We start from the raw sequence: 20,333 nt of genomic DNA on the forward strand, positions 1-20,333 counted from the left end.
TTGCTCCTGAAAACATGAAAGGTGTGTCTAATCCAACTAGGAATCATTATGATGAACAGAAGAAGGCAACTGAAAATAACTACTGAGAATGGTGACTTATTTTAACTGTTAATAAATCTTTCGCTTTACATTTAGAGCAGGATATAATTAATGATGGTTAAAGCCCTGAAGCTAATGACATTGCATTGTGCTGAGGGGTTGAAAATGTACTTGATTTGGCAGCAGATGTATTTTAAATACTAATTGCAATGTTCTGGTATGCTCTTGTGTTTTCTTTTTGCTGTGGAACTGGGGAAAGAAGAGTAAATATAGCACAGGCAGATTAAAGGGCCGTTACGTCTTCTCTGCTGGAAAAAAACTAATTAAAGAAATAATCACAATGACCATTCAAATGTCTGCACCATGGCGATCCATATTTTGTTTCATTTACTGAAACATCTGACGGTCAGGATGGTATTCCACTGCCCCACCTGAAAAACATATTTATTGACACCACTGGGCCAGACAGTGTTTGTACCAGTGTGACAGTGAGAAGTGATGGTGAACACACTACAGTGTTGATTTGTCTGACCCTGAGGCTGCCATATTGATATGGATCTACTGCACTGTCGTTAATGGAGAATTGAAATGCATCTCCTGGTTTGTAAGCTTCTAATGCCAACACGGCCGTGCATCAAAAGGCAATGTGCGCATTATGCACAGATAATTGAACACATATTAATTCTATGTTGGATCTGTTACCCAGGGTTCTGACTGGATCAGAGTATTCTGAGTCTGTAAACTGCATCTGGAAGTTTGTTGCTCGAAATTTGAACCTAGAACGAAAAAAAAATTTTGTGTAGAAAAGTACCTGTAGAAATTCTTAAACAGATATTTACTTCCAAGGACATCCTGATAGGAAAACATGAAAACAATTTAATTTAATGCAATCTAAGTCAAGGAAGATGATAGTGAACAAATATGTTGTATGTGTAAGCTGTCATTTTACTCTATTCAAACTTTCACAGTGATATAAATCGTACTCAAATTTTACTTACAGGTACTCTTTATTGGGCTTTAGAGGTCCATTGCAGATTTTCCCTTTACTTCCCACAGACTGACAGGATTTTTCAGCTCCAATGATATATGTCTCTTTGTTAACACTACGTCTATATTTGTTTTTGCTATCACATGACAGATTTGCAAATCCCTCATTCGCAAAATATGGTTTGGGCTTCTTTAAATAGGCTTCATACCATGTAGAAATATTTCCATTATTGATACCTGTTAAGAAATTTGACATAAAATTACATAGAACATTATAGCACGAAAACAAACTATTTGTTCCAACTCACCCAATGAGTGTTTCTACTGTACTCTACGTGAGTCTCCACCTCTCCTCATCCCCTCTCCCAAAACTTTCCCAAATCCTTCTGCCTCTTCTATGCAATTAACTGCATGTGAAGATGAACTTTGAAGCTCAGAACAGCCTGAGCAGCCTGGTGAACACAGATCGTGACAAAACGATAAATATTGATACATCAATATTTGCACAATTATCATGTTGCCACTACCTTGCAGCAAGACTGTTCAAGATTAATTTATAGTACAGTATTTTTTGTGTCTCTGCAACACTAGATTGTTCAATTCGTTAGGTTTGCAATCTGTCAAACTTTTTTCCATAAATTTTCACAGGCTGATATGGTCTACGGTGATAAAAACTCTTTTTGATTGCTCTGAAGGTATGATATCACTGTGATGTTTGGCTTGATAGTAACATCATTCCAAGATGACTAAGATGATAATAATTATCTTGAATTCAACACCTAAAATGCTTCATAAAGTTTCTGTAAAGTGTACTTGACTGTGATTGTATATTTGTAAGGTATTGTGGCAGTAATTTGCATATAGCAATGTTCCATAAACAGTTATGAAGTGAATGACCCAAGTTTATCTATTGGTTAGGTAAAATTCCCTTCTTTTTTTGAACAGTGCAATATAATTTTTATTGTCCACCTGAATAGCACCTCAGTTTAATGTTTCATCTAAATGGAATCTTGTTGTTGAAGGGTTTTATACAGCACTCCCCATCACAGTATTGGAGCGTCAGCTAGACTGTGAGCTCAAAGTCCTCATGTGGGGTTTAAACTCACAACCTTCTGACTTAGAGGCTTGACTGCTACCTACTGAGCCAGGCTGACACCAATACGTTACCAGGTTAAAACCTCAAGAGGAATCCCCCTGAAGAAACGCTCCTACCTCTTATTTCAGTCACAATTACTTGGACTGTCTTGACGGGTCCGTGGTCATCTCTGAAATAACAGTTCGGCATTCTGATCTCAATAGTAGTGGACTTGACTGACTTAACTCCGGAACTGTCCAAAGCAACAGATGGCTTTTGATCAGGTTTAGGTGGAGCTGTGGAAGATACAATGATCAGAATAACATTGGTCATACAGGTTTGTGTGTCTGGATCTGCTGTACACGTTTTTTTTCATTAATGGTCTAATTATAGTGATAAAGAGAATGTTTAATATAAATATATCTTCACACTGGATGTACTCTTGGATCTGTGCAGATAGCTCCTTAATTGTGATATTAATAAAACATTTGGAGCAGTGATTTGTCTCCAGTTTCAGCTATTTAGAACTCACTACAGCGAATACTGTGTATTTACAATCTTACCCCTGGAGTAGATTGTGCAGTCATGCCATTAGTCACAACACAAAGCTGTATCCACTCATTTCACAACTTTGCTTCATACGGATTTGCTGGTCATGACTCATTATTGATGGTTATGGAGGTCAATTTGAATGTTGGAACAACTGATGAGGGTTGGAAAGTTATTCACCTTATGGCGTTTGAAAACCTACCTTTGATGCCCATTGTTACTCTCTGTTCACTTGTCTGTGGCCCAACACCAGCTCCAGTTATAGCACGGACCTTGGAAAATATATTTTTGGATTTGAATATAGACAGGAAACAAACTTGCATTGCTCGAGTAAACCTTAACACATACCAAACATGTTCTGTTACTAAATTGTGACTTGCTCAGTTTTATGATCATCTTGAAAGAATACTTTGGGAACATATTAGGGAAAGCTCAGCTCTTGCACTGACAAGCAGCACTATCTACCAATGCTTAGGCTATTCAGCAAATACAATAAAACATGTCAATCTGATGCATTCATCCACAACTTTAAAATACAGCAAAATGTTTATAGGATTGTTACACAAGAATGTTACACAACTGAAACATGCCTCAAACATTGTTGTTATTAAATACTTTCTTATGTTTAGAAAACAAAGTTAGAAAGGATTTGTTTTTGAAACAAAAATAGCACTTACATTGCTCACAGTGAAAACAAAAGGATATAATGATGATGCAAAAATGTTTAGACGAGTTAACAGCTGAAGAGATGAACCAACATCTATATTCATAATCAATCCGGTTAAGAGTCTGCAATGCAGCTCTCATTAACATGAATACATTTCTTTAATAATCTTTAAAATGTTCTTACTTTTATTGTGTACGTGTTTCCACCTTTTAGCCCTTCTATGACAGCAATAAGTGATTGATTATTGTCAATAATTTTAAGATTGTCCACACGGATATCAGAAGTGTCCCCTTCTTTGTGAATGATAGCCTGGTAACCATTAATATCACCACTGGCGTTAGATGGTGGTATGAAAGACACATACACCTTTGTCACTTCATCAGATATCTCCTGAAGAGTAAAATTCTCCGGTGCACCCTTTGGCACTAAAAAAAGACAATGAGTAGGGTTTATTTTGCCACTCAAAAACTTAATAGTTTTAAATTATAAAACTCAAACCATTGTGGAAAGTTACATTCATTTTGTAAATAGTAGGGAGTTTCATGTACACATATAATGTAATAATAATAATCCTTGCATTTGATATAGCCTTATCATGTCTTCAAGGTGTCTCAAAGCGCTTCACAGGATAAACTGTAAAGTGAATTGACTGTATATTTTGTGGGCGAAACGCAGCAACCAATTAAGTGTCTCACTTAATTCAGTCATGGATTGAATTGACCAATTTATTATTGAAAAAATTTGAAGAAATTATTACCCCCAGAAAAGTGATCCGCAAATCGACTAACAACCAGGTTCCTACTTACTGCTAGGTAAACAGAGGCGTTTGAAGTAACTTGCCCAACATTTTGTCCTGCCCATGAATTGAACCCAGGTCCTCTCGCTTGCAAGGCGAGTGCTCTAACCACTAAGCTAAACAAAGGTAACAGCCACTAAGTTTGAATGCTCAAAATATTGAGGGGTGGGGGGGAAAGAGACCTTGCATAATGTATATCCCAAATGATTTTAAAATATGACTTAATGGCAGTAGAAGAAAGGCTTACCTGCTTCAAGTGTTCTAATAATGACAGGCTCACTGGCTTTACCGTGAACACGGGCCTCTTCCTCTTTGCCAGTAAATGCTATGACTGTCACAGAGTACCTTGTGAATGGTTTCAAACCAAATATTTCACAAGTTTTGTTCTGATCCACTGTTTTAAGAATGGTTATGTTGAATTCCTGGCTATCCTCCTATGTGGGAGGAAAAATACATTGTTAACACAATCACTTAAACCAGTTTTACTTAAATGTAGAAGCAATAATAATAATAATAATCCTTGCATTTGATATAGCGCTGTTCACGTCGGGAGGACGTCCCAAAGCGCTTCACAGAACACACTGTAAAGTGAATTGATTGTATATTTGTGGGCGAACGCGGCAGCCAATTGCGCACAGCAATGTCCCACAAACAGTCGTAGATTGAAAATGACCAATTTATTATTGTTTTTGGTTTTGGAGGGATTATTAGAAGCACTTTACAAAGTATGATATGCATGGATTTGTTTTATGTTTTGTCTCTTCTTACTTGTGCTTTTGTACACATTCATTGCACTTGTGAACATTGAATTTCCAGTTCTCAATCTTGCTCATGGCAATGAAGTCTCTAGTATAGCCGTTTGACTATCTATTTATGGTCATGTTCTGTCTTTATGAAAATCAAATAAATGGTGTATTTCCACATCATTTTGTGGTCACTTAATAATACAACACCTGCAAACTTCAAATCACATATAATTTTGTATAAAAGTAATTGCATGTAAGTATTGCAGCTGCTTTCCAATATTATTTTTCCTTTAGTTTAAAAGTCATGTTTGATGAGCTCAACTGTAGTCTATTCACTAGGTGCTGTTTGTACAGAAGAGCAGCTGCTGAAGCATTTGGTCAGCCGGGCTGTGTAATGGTGTTACATGGTACACTTTGACAGATGTGCCTCTCTAACCTCACGAAGAGCTAACCATGACTGAAACTACTGATGCACTAAACAGACTTTCATTTCCTTTACTGACAATCATGCCTTTAATCTCAGCATTTATTTGTTGAATACACTGTCTTGGCAATTTACCAATTGCTGTGCAAAATTGAAAAAAATGATTTTCTAGAACTGCAGCAACAATGTGACGAGGCACAATTGCCATGGCATTTCTTTAACACAAATTATTTCAATGGTTTTGTTAAATAAAAAAATATTCCTTTTGAATCAGAGGCTGAAAACTATTTGAAAATTAAACGCTTTGCAGTTTATTGGTAGTGTGGTGGCACTGTTCACTGCTGCTTTTCACTATGCCACAAAATGACTGGATACATCCATGGGTGCCTCAACAACAACAACAAATTACATTTATATATAGCACCTTTCATGTCAGGAGGACATCCCAAGGTGCTGGATAGTGAAGGGTTTTCACCCGAGCTGGGGCTGAAATTAAGAGGGGTGAAAGTCAGAAGATGACCGAAGGCACGGTCGAAGAGGCAGGTCTTGAGATGGGCCTTGAAGAAGGTAAGGGAGGGACAAATTAGAGGGGCTCTGGGATGGATTTCCAGAGGGTGGAGGCAGAGAGCCTGAAGGCCCGACTTCCAATGGTGCAGCGGGCAGGGCACATATAGCAGGCCAGTGCCCCATCCGAGCGGAGGGAGTGGATTTCTTAGTGTAGTTTAGCAGAGGTAGGGAGAAGGAAGACCATGGAGGGCTTTAAAGGTGAGGATGAGGGTCTTGAACTTGATCCTCTGGGGGATGGGGAGCCAGTGAAGCCGGGCGAGGGTGGGTTGAGATAAGGATGATTTCGATGAAGAGCCTCCATTCCTAATCTTCGCTCTGCTATCATAAGCAGAGGCCACGTGACACTTCCCTATAAGTAGAGAGGGACAATTCCCAGAAAAGCCAACTGGCCTACTACAAGCAGTGGCAAACACCCCAGAATCAGTCACCTGCTTGTACCTTCAGCTTGGGGTTAGTGCCTAATGAGAAGGGAAAGAAAAATAAATTAAAATTCATGCCTGTGCTAGGATAGCTCCCCTTCTTGGGGCTACCTACTCTTAATCCAATTCCCTCATCTTTCTCCACATGAGTATTCACCAATAGGTGCTAGCGTGAGAGATAAGTGGGATCAACAGGGTAGAAATATTCACAGTGCTACAAGAGTTAAGTTCAGAAATTGTCCACAAATCAGAAACCATTGCATCAGAGCCACATGATGCCTGCCTGTTTATCTACTTCCTGAATTTGGTGGTCAACTGCCCTGAAAACAATAGTTGATTATGCAAAATACAAAGCTTAAATTGTCTGTTTTATTTTTGTGGGATATAAAGTGGTGGTCTTACCGTTATGACATCTATAAGATAGGAAGTTGGACCTGTAATTATTGCAGACTGCTCCCAGGTAATTACAATGGTGTCATGGGATATTGCTGTAACAGTTATATTTTCAGGAGGGCCATCTGGATCTATAGAATACAAATTGCTTGTCAAACAACAGGTAAAATTGTCATTCAGCATTAAACACTTCCAAGCAAAGAAAATCATTGGTATCAACTTTGCAGATTCTGCTGACAATGTTGGCATAATATTAAAATTCACTTAATGGCTGTTTGTGGAACATTGCTGTGTGCACATCGGCTGCTGGGTTCACCCACAAAACATACAGTCACTGCGCTTTCCAGTACATCCTGTGAAGTGCTTTGGGATGTCCTCCTGACGTGAAAGATGCAATACCAAATGTAAGGATTATTATAATTAAAATTACTATAAACAGGCCAAGTTACCAACATAATTCATTGTCTTAGTGCACTGTTATACTGTCTCAATGTAACTATCTCCATTAAGACACTGTGCGATGGATAGATTCTATTTCACCGGTCTGGATCATGCAGCTGCATTTAGACACTTATACCTGTCACTGTCCTTCACAACTTGAGACGTAAGTTGAATCCATTCCTTTGGATACAAGATTTTTTTTGTAAGTGATAACTGTAAAGAGTCAAATATATCTAGAGTTCTGTTTCAGTAAAGTCTATGGTAAACACAAAAGTACAAACTAAAAATGTAATAATAATGATTCATGTATTGGGTATTAACCCCTTTCTTCTTGGGAGGATGTCTCAAACGCTTCACATGATTCACTTGTAAAGTGTAGTGACTGTGTACTTTTGTAAACAAGCACAGGAAATAAAGCATATTATACAGATGAACATTCTGCGGATTTTCAATACACAGAAAAATATACTTTTGTGATATTGAAGAAAATGATAATAACATGCTAATTCAAACAAGGAGAAGGTGAGGGAAGGGGTAAGGGATACTGTTTAAATGTTGAGAAACATTGTTGGATTGTTTTGAGAGACTGGATTGTGACTTCTCCATATCACACTTGACACTTGACACTAGGGTTTATCAAGCTATGGTTGCTAACAACAGAGTTCTTTTGTTGCGTATTTACAATGGAAAAAGATGGTTATTTTTAGTAATTACTGCATGATAGCTAAATTGTCTGGGGATCTTTACCATGGTCAACCACATCATGGATGTTTGTGGTTCAATTGCTGTGCGCAAATTGGTTGTCGCATTTGCCTACAAATACAAAGCCACTACATTTGACAGTAAATCTTGTGAAGTGCTTTGAGAAATCTCAACGAGATATTTTTAACCAATAATTAATAAAATATGTAGATAAGAAAAACAGTTTATTTAAAAAAAACTGGGTGATTACAAATTTAACTGGTCTTTCACAAGGATTTCCATGAACTTTTCTTGGCACAGTAGTAACTGTCACAGACTGATTTAAGATAGTTTTAAATCAAGTCCAGTAGGTACTGGTGAAGGATATTGCTCGATCTCCTGCTTATAAATCATAGCAATTTGCTCTGTAAGAATCCTCTGTCTTCATTCTTTCCTTCCTAGATAATCTGTGCACTTCCTCTTCGGAACACTGTTTCTCTCCTTTCCACAATAATGCATTTTCTGTAACTAATAACCATAATTTTCCGATTATCATGCTTCTATCGCAGCATAGGAATTTGGGCCCTAACAGAGGTCAGGACATGCCTTTTCTGCTCTCTCTATGTCAGGCTGCTGAAGCTGTGGCTAGGAAGGTTTGTAAGAGGGTAAATCTGGATATCACATCACTCAGTGGCTCATCCTCAGAATAGTTCAGGTCAGCCTATTAACAAGCGCGTCACGTCTGCCATTTGAGCTGATAACCACTGTACAGAAATATGTGTCCCGAGGTGTCAATCCTTTAAGTAATGCATGTACTTGTATATTACATCTTTCAACAGGGCTAGATAAATACTTTTAATTATTATGTATGCTAATTTTGTGTTGTTACAGTTAAATCTAATTCTAATCATTCTCAATTGTAGCAGGTGTTTTATTACCCACAAAATACTATGCAAAGCAACAGTGTAGGTAATGAAACGCCATTCAATAAAAAGCAGTCTTCTTGGTTGGCTTTACCTTTAGTGCCCAGGGAGAACATTTATTATTTAATCCTATTTTACTATGCTGTAAACACAATAAAAAGGTGCATCAAAAATTACTTTTTAAAAAAATACTTTAATAAATATTGTTTATAATGAGCAATATTTCAATTGCGTTGATTGTAATTTTTAAAGATCTTAAATGATGAAGCAATAGAAAAGATTGATTTTCTCTTCAATTCATGGAGTGCTGAAGGGGTTCAGTGGATCGAGTTTAAGTTCCTTCTACTGTTCTGTTGGAGTGTAAAGCAATTGATGCCAGAAATATACACTTGAAATATTTTACCAATATTGACTATTTTCTGTTTGACCAGTGTAGATAAGTACTCTGAGGGTTCAAAGTATTTGTTTGATGAGAAATCCAATAATATTTAATGTTATTAGCTTTTCCCAGTGTGTTTGTCAACAATCCACCCTATAGAATTGGTCATTTACTTCATGGCTGTTTGTGAGACATTTGTAGTGTGCAAATTGGCTGTCACATTTGTCTACAAAATATGCAGTCGCAGAACTTCACAGTAAAATCCTGTGAAGCACTTTGAGACGTTTCGACAACATGATAAGGTGCTATATCAAATGCGAGGATTATTATTAATACCAAGTGAGTAAAATACCAGTAATAAGCACTTACTGCAGTTACAGAATCAACTCATTCCATACTTACAGCCAGCTGCTGTCTTTGCAGAAACCCAAGCTGAATAGTTGCCATAGTCAGCATTTGTACTAGCAGCAACTCTAAACCTGTACCATCGGAATTTCTTTAGCCCTGATACAGTTGTCTCTATGGTATCATCATCATCATCCTCTTTGCCATTTGTATAGTCTTTAACTTCCTCAGTTTCAACACATCCCGAAGTTTCCCAGTCAGTGCATGAGGCAGAGCGTAGGTATACAGTGATCCTGAAGAACGTTATGTATCCAGGGACAATCTCTGGGAGTTTCCATCTCAAAGTGACAAATGTTGACTGGATGTTGACTACCTCTAGTTTCCTGGGAGCACTGGGGACTGAAAGAGTAGAATTATATTAATAATCGTTTGCATTTTACCAGCCTGTGTAAAATCAGTAACATTCAACTTGAGCTTCCTTTGAAAGATCAAACCAAGTATGTGCCAACATTTTTCTGCAATAATAATCCTTGCATTTGATATATGCCTTACCACGTCTTCGAGATGTCTCAAAGCGAATCACAGAATATAATAATAATCCTTGAATTTGATATAGCGCTTTTCACGTCTTCTAGACATCTCAAAGCGTTTCATAGAATATACCATAAAGTGGTATGGTCAAGACTATATATTTGTGGGTGAAATGTGATTATTACCCACGGAAAAAGCGATCCACCAATTGACTAACAACTGAGTTCCTACTTCTGCTCAGAGAGGCATGTGGGGTAAGGAAATTTGCCCAACATTTCACCCTGCTCGGGAATCGAACCCAGCTCCTCTTGTTTGCGAGGTGAGTGCTCTAACCACTAAGCTACAGGACTCTATACTAAGCTAGAGGACTCCATACTAAGCTAGAGGACTCCACTTCAGATAAGATCCTCCCTCGTACTAAGCTCAAAGCAGGTCTTACATTTGTTTCTTTGAATAGATTGCAGTATTTGATCTTTATAAATTCATCACATGTTAAACTATACAAATGGCAATACATGAACATTTGTCCATAGATTGACTAAGGGGTACTTAGTAATTGAGGATCTTTGCTAGCTGAACGGGGGAACAGCAAATTCAGCAAAGGATGTGAAAAGCCGATTCAAGAATATTAAAATGACGAAGTGAGTGCTGGTGATGGTACTGGCTTATGTGACATTGACCTGTAACTGAATCAAAAGGCATCTAATGCGTCAGGGGTCACGAGTGAGAGATCTGAGCCGCGAAGACCTGAAAGTGAGAGCTGGATAATGTAATCATGTGTCAGTCATAAATGCATTCTTGTTGTTGGCAGTATACCAACAGGCAATATTCAACATAACACTGCTGATTTCTGATGAATAAGCAATTTGCCTTTGGTGGCGAGACCACCGTGAAGAAGGGACTTTGTGTCAGCCGTGCTGTGCAACACTGCAGCTGCTGCAATCTTAAACAACAAATAACACAGTCACTCCACTTTACAGTATTATATCAAATGTAAAGATTTTTATTATAAACTTAAAAACATTTTTTAAAAAGTCTGCTGCTAACTATCATTGTATTTCTAATGGTAGAAAATAGATGATTACCTAGTCAGCTTTTTTCTAACTTTAGACATGGATTACAGTAGCAGTCAGAGGTCAGTGAGCAGAGTTGTGTGAATGGATTTATAAACACAACTGTTTTCTCCTGATTTGACAGAGGTGCGAGCAGGTAATGCAATCACAGCTGAGAATTCATGCTGTTCACGGAAATGTCTCAGATACTGCATCACAATAACAACAACAACAACTTGCATTTATATAGCGCCCCTCTTGCAGGGTAGTGTTGCAGAGCGCTTAATAGTGAGCTTTTAATGGAGAGCTTTGTCTTTTTTTCTTATATCCCACATGATTGCGGCAGTGAATTCTACACATTTCTAGGTTGAAGATGTTGCTACATGCTACATTTTGTTTTTATCTACCATGTAAACCTTGCGATATTATTCTGATGTGTGACTTTTTAATAGTGGTTTAAGTTGACAAAAGGTCCGGTCAGAAGGTTTTATCATTAGAGTCCTAGATGCGAGTGGAGTGAGGCCTGAATGTCTTTACAGATGAACATCAACCAAGTGGCTTTGCTAGGAAATGGAACTCAAATTTTATTGAGTAGATTTGAATGATGACGATGCCTGAGATTCAACCCTGCAGCTATTTAACTGAGAACCTTGGGTTAAAGAGTTGAAAATAAAATGTGTAGTCCTTTTATTTGAATTAAGTCAAATGTAGCACTGGTTTTGAAAAAAGGTTATTATAATTTTCTCCTAGATTCATAGATTCCAACATTTAACCTGTCAATCCACATAGGGCATCAATTGGTACCATTCAATCCAACATCATTGATACATTTTTTTAAAATTAAATTCCCTTTGTAAATTAAGGAGTGTAGAAAATGTGGCAATAGCATTGTTCAATTCAATTTGCCTTTTGCATCTTAAAAGATGCTGAAATATACAATGTGGGAGTTATGTGTGCTGGCAGATAAAACTGTGTAGCTCAGCCACAGCAGAAACCCTACTTGCTCAGAAACATAAGGAGAAGCTGTTATGCTCACCTGCCTCTTCAGATTATTTACTACTCAGATGTGGTCTGCAAAGCTGCTTACACAGAACACCAAAGTAGTGTCACGTCCACTTAACTTTGCAGGCAATAAGTCTGGAACTATGTCATGAACTCTTCTCAGAAACAACATAAAATAAATCAGGTCCCCTAAAGGTGAGACTTTTAACCAGTTTATAGATATTTACTGAAATTCCAGGATTGCGAATGCATATTTACAAGAATTGCTAATTCTACTGGGAATCATTTCCAAACTCTTGCACTCTCCCTCTCTCTCTCTCTCTCTCTCTCACACACACACACACAAACAGATACGCACATACATTCAATCACTCTCTCACACTCCCTTTCTCTTACAGGCTATAGTATAATAACAATTGTTCAAGTTCGAACAGTAAAATTGTCAGAAATTTACATGTCATCAATAGTGCAGTGATTTATTACCATAACATTTCAATAGTTCACAGATAACCTCAAAATAAAGGGGTTATCCTGCTCCATGTCCTCAAAGCAGCTAGTTGATCTTTGTGTATTTACAAAAATAACTATTTATATGCATAGGATTTAATTTCAACTTTATAAATGTAATCTAATCATTGATTAAAATTACTAACCTTAGCAAATAGATCAGATCAGCACTTAAGCCACATGAGTGAATTTCCTACATTTCCCATATGAAGAATAAGATATAATAATGTCTCTAGGCAACATATTATCTTAGGTAGATAACTGAACATTTCAGTAATTTCCAGTGCTATTGGAAAATTACACCTGAGAGAATAACATTTCATTACTGCAGGACACCAACAGCTCGCATCAGGATTGTAGCTTACATCCCAATGTTAGTTAGGTGTCAGCCTAGTTCAGATGGTAGCATTCTTGCCTCTGGCTGTGTGTTCAAGTCCTGTGTCAGGACTTTGAGCTCACAGTTCAGGTTGACACTCCAATACAGTACTGGGGGAGTGCTGCATTGATGGAGGCGATGTCCTTTGGATGAGACATTAAACTGAAGTCCTGCCTGTCTGTTCAGGTGAACATTAAAAATGCCACAACATTATTCGCAAAGAGAAGGGAATTTCTTCCAGTGTCCTAGCCAACAATCACCTCATTGTATCCTAGCTCAGTGGTAGCATTCTCACCTTTGGGTCAGAAGGTTGTGGATTCAAGCCCCACATCTGGATTTAGAATCATATAATCTAAGATGACAATGCAATGAAGTGCTGGGTGGGGAGGGTGTATATTGTCAGAGGTGCCATCGTTTGGATGAGACGTTAAACCGAGGTGCTGTCTGCTTGTCTAGGAGGATGCTGAAGATCCTATGGGACTATTTGAAAAGAGAAGAGAGTATCTCCCGGGGTCCTGGCTAACAATCCCCCGAATAAAAATTAGTAATTCACTCCATGGCTGTTTGTAGGACATTGCTGTGTGCAAACTGGCTGCTGTGTTTTGCCCTATATTACACAATCAAAACCACTTTATAGTATGTCCTGTGAAAAGCTTAGAGTTGTCTCGTGACGTGATAAGGCACTATTCCAAATGCAAGGATGATTATTATCAAAATTATTACAAAATTGGTCATTCACTTCACGGCTGTTTGTAGGACATTGCTGTATGCAAATTGGCTGCTAGGTTCACCTATAAATACACTACAGTCTACCCTGTAAAGCGCTTTGACACATCTCAATGCCAACATGATAAGGGGCTATATCAAATGTAAAGATTATTATTATGTTGTGCTTAGAATGTAAAGGTATGGAACATTCATTTCATTTAAAAGTGGCTCTGCAATGCCCTGAGCTGTCGGTCTTGTTTACACTCTGGAACGGACTTCACAACAACAACAAATTACACTTGTATAGATCCCTTCACTTCGGAAAGACGTCCCTAATATAACCACCTAAATTTATCCATGTGAAGTTGTTTAAAAGTTGCATTTGCAGCTTCCTTGACTTGGCACTTTCCCTGGTCTTTCAGCCATGAAAAAAAATACAGTGGGAAATACCCTTTACCTTGCAGTCACCAAAGGAACAAAGAAAACACCATCATCTGAGATGGTACTCCACGTCGCCAGAGGAATTAGCAATGGCTTTGTACCTTACAATGCTACTGCTGAAGGCCAGATTGACAGCCACCATGCTGGAAGGTAAATGTGGCATCAGGCAGAACTCTAACCCACTGGGGTCTTTTTTTTGTTCCATTCACTAAACATAACAAATTTTCTAATACAGACTTAGAAATGGCATTCCATTTCCAACAAGCCAACATCAAAAGATTCAGTACACTTGCTGAACAGAGCAGCATAACTTGATTCTGTTTCAATAGCCTCCCACTTTCTCATGCCATAAAAATTCAGTTTCAACTTTTCTGTCAACTTAACCCTTAGTGAGCTACTCAACGCATCAGTCTAAATCATTTTGTGCTGCCAACTTTACTTGTTTAAGCCTTCCAAAGCCCTGTCTCTGACATAATATAAAAATCACATCAGGAAGCAATCTGGTCGCATTGATGATAAAGCAATGTAATAGTCAATTAAAAATATCAATTGACTATCAACATGACTGTATCATCAATGTGACCACTTTGACTTTGGCTGTAAAATCTATTCTTATTATCCAAAAAAAGACAAAAAAAGTAAAAAGTGAAGAAACAGATATTAAAGGAAAAGATTACAAAAGGGAAAATACAGTNAAAAAAACACATGAAACAGGAGAATAAGATGATGAGCGCAGGTGAATTATTTAAAATATAATTTAACTTGATGACAGTCAACGAGTTAAGGGCTAAATGTTTTTAGAGTATATATATATACGCGGGTGGTGGGGGATGGTTAGTCCTTAACATTTTTACTCATGAAAAAAACATCTGGTAGCCTTCAAAAGTGAAGCGAATCTTATTTTTATTTCCAACAAAAATTAATTCAGGGTGACTCAGAGCTGGCTACATAACTATGACTAATTTAGTCTTTGCCTTCAGTACAGGCTCAGAAATTCCATATTACCTTTCCTGTACCAAATCGATCAGCCTCGTCCATCCTCACAAAACGATCATCAAAAAAAACTATTATACTTGGTTCTCATACGAAGCCACATCTTAAATCAATTAATTGCTATAAGGATAATTCTGAGAAAAAAAAATCGACATGATATATGACATTATTTTGCAATGCTCACTTGACCCTGGAGGGAATAGAGTGAGAAGGAATGCAACAAATCAGCCCAGATAGTTTATGTATGATATATTTTGGCACTAGATCAAATGAAACTCCGAAGCTTTATGTTCCTGGTTTAGTGCCTATATCCTTGGTTTTGTGAAAATTAGTCAAATCTTTGCAGCAATTAACCATGTGGTTTGGAGAAGAAAAGGTAACATTCCATAGAGTTACAAAGAGTGATATGGCAGAGATACAGGCCATTCAGCCTAACTAGTCCACACCAACGTTTATACTCCACACGAGCCCCCACACCTCCTATTCTTATTCTGCTATATGCCCTCCTCCTTTATGTATGCACCAGTTTTCTCTTAAACACATTTATGTTTTTTGCTTCAACCAGAGCTTCCACCAGTGAGTTCCATATGCTCACTGTTCCTCCTAAATTCCCTATTAGGTCTACCACCACTTATCTTATATTTATGTCTTCTTGCTTTGGACTCACTAACAAGCATTTTTCACACTCTTTTGTAATTCACACTCACAAGCAGTAATTTTCTTATTGCCGGTATGAACGTAGAACACAAACTCCACTGATTAACATTAGAATGGGTTGCAATTTTTTCTTGTTCAGCTGGCTGTCTGACACATGTGGAAACCCAGCGCCATGCTTAAGAATCTTCAAATCAAACTACCGAGAGTTCCACCTACATAGCATTTTTTTTTAAACAAAAGTATATCCTGTACAATAAACAAATTGTAGATTCTTCTGCCAAAGGTCTTGTGAATGAAACCTGCTGAAATTCATACCTGCTGCTGGTAATGTGCTGACAATGCAATTTGTGCCTTTTCCTTCTCCGACAGAGGTTGCAGTTACGACACTGAATTGATAGGAAGTATTTGCTTGGAGATCTGTAAATGTATATGCACGGTAACTGGGAGCAACTGTTTGATTATGATTTTCAAATATAAGTATATAATGAGTGATATTTCCATTTGGTTGTAACGGTGGGTCCCATTGGATGGTGACTGACTGCCAGCTTGATGCATAGCAGTGAAGATTTTGGACAGTTTCTGGAATTGCACATGAGGAAACAAACCATCACAAACTCTTAAAAAGATGCATCATTAATAATCTCAGTTTTCCTTCTGCATTGCAAGTTGTCACATCTCTCTAACACTGAAGGAAATGTACCGAAAGAACAAATCTACAGTGTATTTATAATAAGAGTGAGAACTCCTTTCTCTTTAAACTTTCTCATTCAAAGTCTAACTTTCTCCTCGTATGTGGGAGGGCAGGAGGGAGATAAAGAGGGTCCCACTGAACTGTCTCCATGGTGACATGCTTGGCAGTAGAATGTCAGAATCGAGTCAATCCTTTGTAGTGGTCTTATTAATAATCCAGTTTCTGAGCCAGGTGAATCCAAGTACTCCAGGCCACTGCTGATGGTTGACCAGCCAACATGGCTCATTGGAGGGGCAGATCAGTCACTTAGTTCCTATTATAACCCCGCAAGCCAAAGCCCTAATGGGTAGGGTTGTCCTAGTTGGACATACAGCAGGAGGCTTGCCAGACAACACTCTCAATAGCAAGCTATGTGATTTCAGCCAGTTACACTCCGTAAGTCCAACACACACTCTGAGGTCTCCAAGTCTTGGCTCTTGCCAACCTGCGGCTAATACTTTCCAGAATTAGGTAAGCAGGGTGCATCGCTGCAGAAAGAGGGTGCACGTTCCATTCCAGGCACACAGAAATCTCCAATGTGTTGGTGGCAAAGATATGTGGAACTCTCATTCTGGTTTGGCTATTCTTATGCATGGTGATCGGTTTGCTCATGTCTCAGACATCTGGCTGAACCCCAAAATAGAAGAACTTTGAGGAGTCAGTTGACAGATCTTTCAAAAGGGAGATCTTGATTGAGAAAGCACCACCTTATCCATGTTCTGAACATTTTAATTTACATTGAAGAAAATAAGAGCCTGGACATAGCCAAATGTGGATTAATTGTTTCCATTAAAAGGTGTCCACAAAATCATAAAATGCAGGAGTATGGTTCAATAATTAAGTTTTAAAATATTGCTATAATACTAAAGTCAAGCCTCTCATGGATTTAAATAACTTATAAAAATAGTGGTTTTATAAACAACAACAAGATTACATTTGTATAATCATTTAGAGTTCAACAAACCTGAATTATTTGTCCGGAAAATGACAATATTGCTGAATTGATTTCCATTCCCCACCTTTGTGAATGCTGACACACTGATGTAATATTCACCAGGCAATTCGAATCCAGTCAGATATGCTTCATGGAGCACTGCAGTTGTATTCTGGTAAAAAAAAAGTGGTATTGAGACATTTTATAAGTAAGAAATTGCACTTTAATGTAAACTGTACAATTGTATCATCTCTTGGGTAGAATATTGTGTGTACTGTGTCTATGAATATTACTTTCACTGAACAAACAAGCTGTCTGACTGTTAAAAATATAATTGAGTTTGTTGTTTCCTAACAATTGACAGATTTCCCGCCAGCATGATGTTCTTGAATAATAGATGGAAAATACAGTATTGATACTGGCAAAGGAAAATCTATGGAGTGGGGGTAATTCTCCACCTGTCAGTAGATGTCCCATCTTGGTGAGTGAACATTCTGTGCTGGTCAGTAAATCTATTAACCAGAAAAAAATCATCCCCAATATCTTCTTTCTGAAATGACTGAGGAAGTATTTACTGCTGATTTTAAAAAAACAGCAAGATTAATGCTGCTTAAATGATTATTTTACACTGTGGCTCAAAAACTCTAAATGATGGTAGGTGCTGTGCTGCGATGGGATTACATTGGTAAAACTGTAAGTAACAAAATGAGATCAGCAGTACCTTGAAAAATGTGCTTTGATTTCTGCTTTCAATGATTTTAAAACTGTAGAACTGCACAAGACCATTTGGCTTAGGACTGGGTTTCCACCGAACCAAGACAGAATCTGCTGAACTATTCACTATCTCCAGGTTTTGTGGAGGAGCCGATGGCACTGGAAAAAAGTCATCCAAACAAATCATACATTTTAAAATTTTAAAAAGCGATTGATTCATATGCCCATAATCATTTTATCAGCTAAAATGACACAAGGTTCTGAAGACAAGTTGGGATTCTGTTTTTGTCTGTTGTTACAGATAAACTTTTGTCATTCACAGTCTTATCAAATTGAGTCTATTTTAGTCATGAAAAAGCCATATGGTTCTGAAATGCAAATGTATGAACAAAACAAAGTTAACAATTAGTGGCATTTACCAAAAAATAGGTAAATGCTATTCTCAATACAGTTTATTGACAAATATATTTGGTATTAGGCTGGAGAAAGTGGTCACCTTAATAATGCATTATCCAAAAAGGGATGAGAATTTCTCCCGGTTTCCTGACTAACAATCCTACAGATCAAATTGGTCATTCACTTCATAGCTTTATATGGGACAATGCCGTGTATTGGCTGTTGGGATTGCCTACAGATACACAGTTGCTATGATTACAGTAACTTCGGTGATGTATTGAAAGACATCCTCCTGACGTGAAATATATCAAAATATATATCAAATGGAAGTATTATTATAATATTACAAGACAACTTGACCTGTTTATAAATATAATGGCCAGGAAATTTCTTGAGGCAAAGTAGAGGGAGCTTTACTCTGCAGTTGACTTATGTTGTATTTGAGGTCTACTCTGCAAAATATATGTGTGTTCCATTCCCCATCACTGGCAAAACCTTACGTTGATCTTCATAGTTATTTACCAGAAGTGTAAATTCATAATAATGCAAATACTGAAATTGAAAATGGATGAAATTAACTATCATAAACTATACAATGATTAGTATTCCAAGATAACTATGCGTTCCCTTTTCCTCTATGTCACCCGTGTGAATGGCAGGCCATCTAGTTCCACAACTCTTCCAATTTCCCTCTTGATGCTTCCAGAGCATTTTCCTGTGAGGAAAATATCACTTCCTTGATGAACTGTTAAGATTGGAAACTCATTATAGATGATAGTTGAACATCAATTACCATCTTACCATTTCATAGTAAAGCAAGCTGATGTATTGTTGCTATTCTCTCATTAGGTCATCTTATTAGGTCAATATATTCTTAAACTAATGTATGAAAGTCTTTCCAAATACAATACTGGCAATACTTCAGTTGATTGTTACTCACCTGATTCCTCTGTTAACACTGTGAGTGAAGAGGAGGGACCAAGACCTTTGCTTGTGTTTGCAGACACGGAGACATTATAGTGTGTGAAAGGCAAAAGGTTAGTTAAAGTAAGACTAGTCCTAGAGGTTGTTGAGAAATTAGTCCCAGACGGTCCATTGAGTTCTATGGTGTAAGATAATATAGCATCGTTCATTTCAGAAATTGGATTCCAGGATAACTGAATTGCTGTAGTTGATAGATTTCTATATGTAAGATTTGCAGGTGATGTTTCTGGAACTAAATTTTTAAAAATAAAATTAAAAATGTACTTTACCAACTGTCCCAGGACAATTAATACTCTGAATACGAGTAGAAATAATCAGTTAACATTGTAAATTAGGAAAGGAACACTTAATAAGGAATTATTGACAAATTAATCTTTGCAAGATACTACAAACATAAAGAGAAGAACATAGACGTATTTGTTTTTTGGAGCAAGCTGCTTAGATTTAAATGTTACTTTGCCATGCACAATGTTGCTACATTTCATTAAGTATTATACACAAAAAGATATACCATTCCATTCACACAATCTTCTATACATGCAAAATGCAATTTAAAAACTTCAGCCTCATAACATTTAAGTGGTCCTTTAAACAAGAACCTCAGATTTCAGTCATTAATTTTATTGACAACGGGAGAATCCAGAGGAAAACTTTAACGGGTATAAATATCATAAATATCATATATATGTATTTATGAAATTTCTTTTCTAAATGGGCTATGCCATGTATACAATACAGAACCTGTAGTAATCTCATAGTATCTGAGAATTTTTTTTTGTTTTCCTAGCCATTCACCTACAGTTAAATAATTATTTGTTTGTAACAGAGTAAATAAAATATTAGTTTATGTAACACATGGTTGTTTATCAAACTTGAT

The 20,333-nt window shown here is 37.3% G+C and overlaps 1 protein-coding gene across 1 annotated transcript in view; it reads right to left on the reverse strand.

Moving 5' to 3' along the window:
- Positions 1-20,333, reverse strand: part of ptprq (protein tyrosine phosphatase receptor type Q) — an 88,837-nt gene that overhangs the window by 22,332 nt on the left and 46,172 nt on the right. The window contains 12 exon segments of the mRNA XM_042335062.1: positions 742-815; positions 1,038-1,263; positions 2,239-2,397; positions 2,853-2,922; positions 3,501-3,742; positions 4,361-4,547; positions 6,672-6,793; positions 9,489-9,830; positions 16,014-16,277; positions 17,393-17,534; positions 18,084-18,235; positions 19,413-19,688. Coding sequence (XP_042190996.1) covers positions 742-815; positions 1,038-1,263; positions 2,239-2,397; positions 2,853-2,922; positions 3,501-3,742; positions 4,361-4,547; positions 6,672-6,793; positions 9,489-9,830; positions 16,014-16,277; positions 17,393-17,534; positions 18,084-18,235; positions 19,413-19,688 — 2,256 coding nt within the window.

The sequence above is a fragment of the Callorhinchus milii genome, unplaced genomic scaffold, assembly GCF_018977255.1.
Source record: "Callorhinchus milii isolate IMCB2004 unplaced genomic scaffold, IMCB_Cmil_1.0 Scaffold5, whole genome shotgun sequence".
Classification (NCBI taxonomy): domain Eukaryota; kingdom Metazoa; phylum Chordata; class Chondrichthyes; order Chimaeriformes; family Callorhinchidae; genus Callorhinchus; species Callorhinchus milii.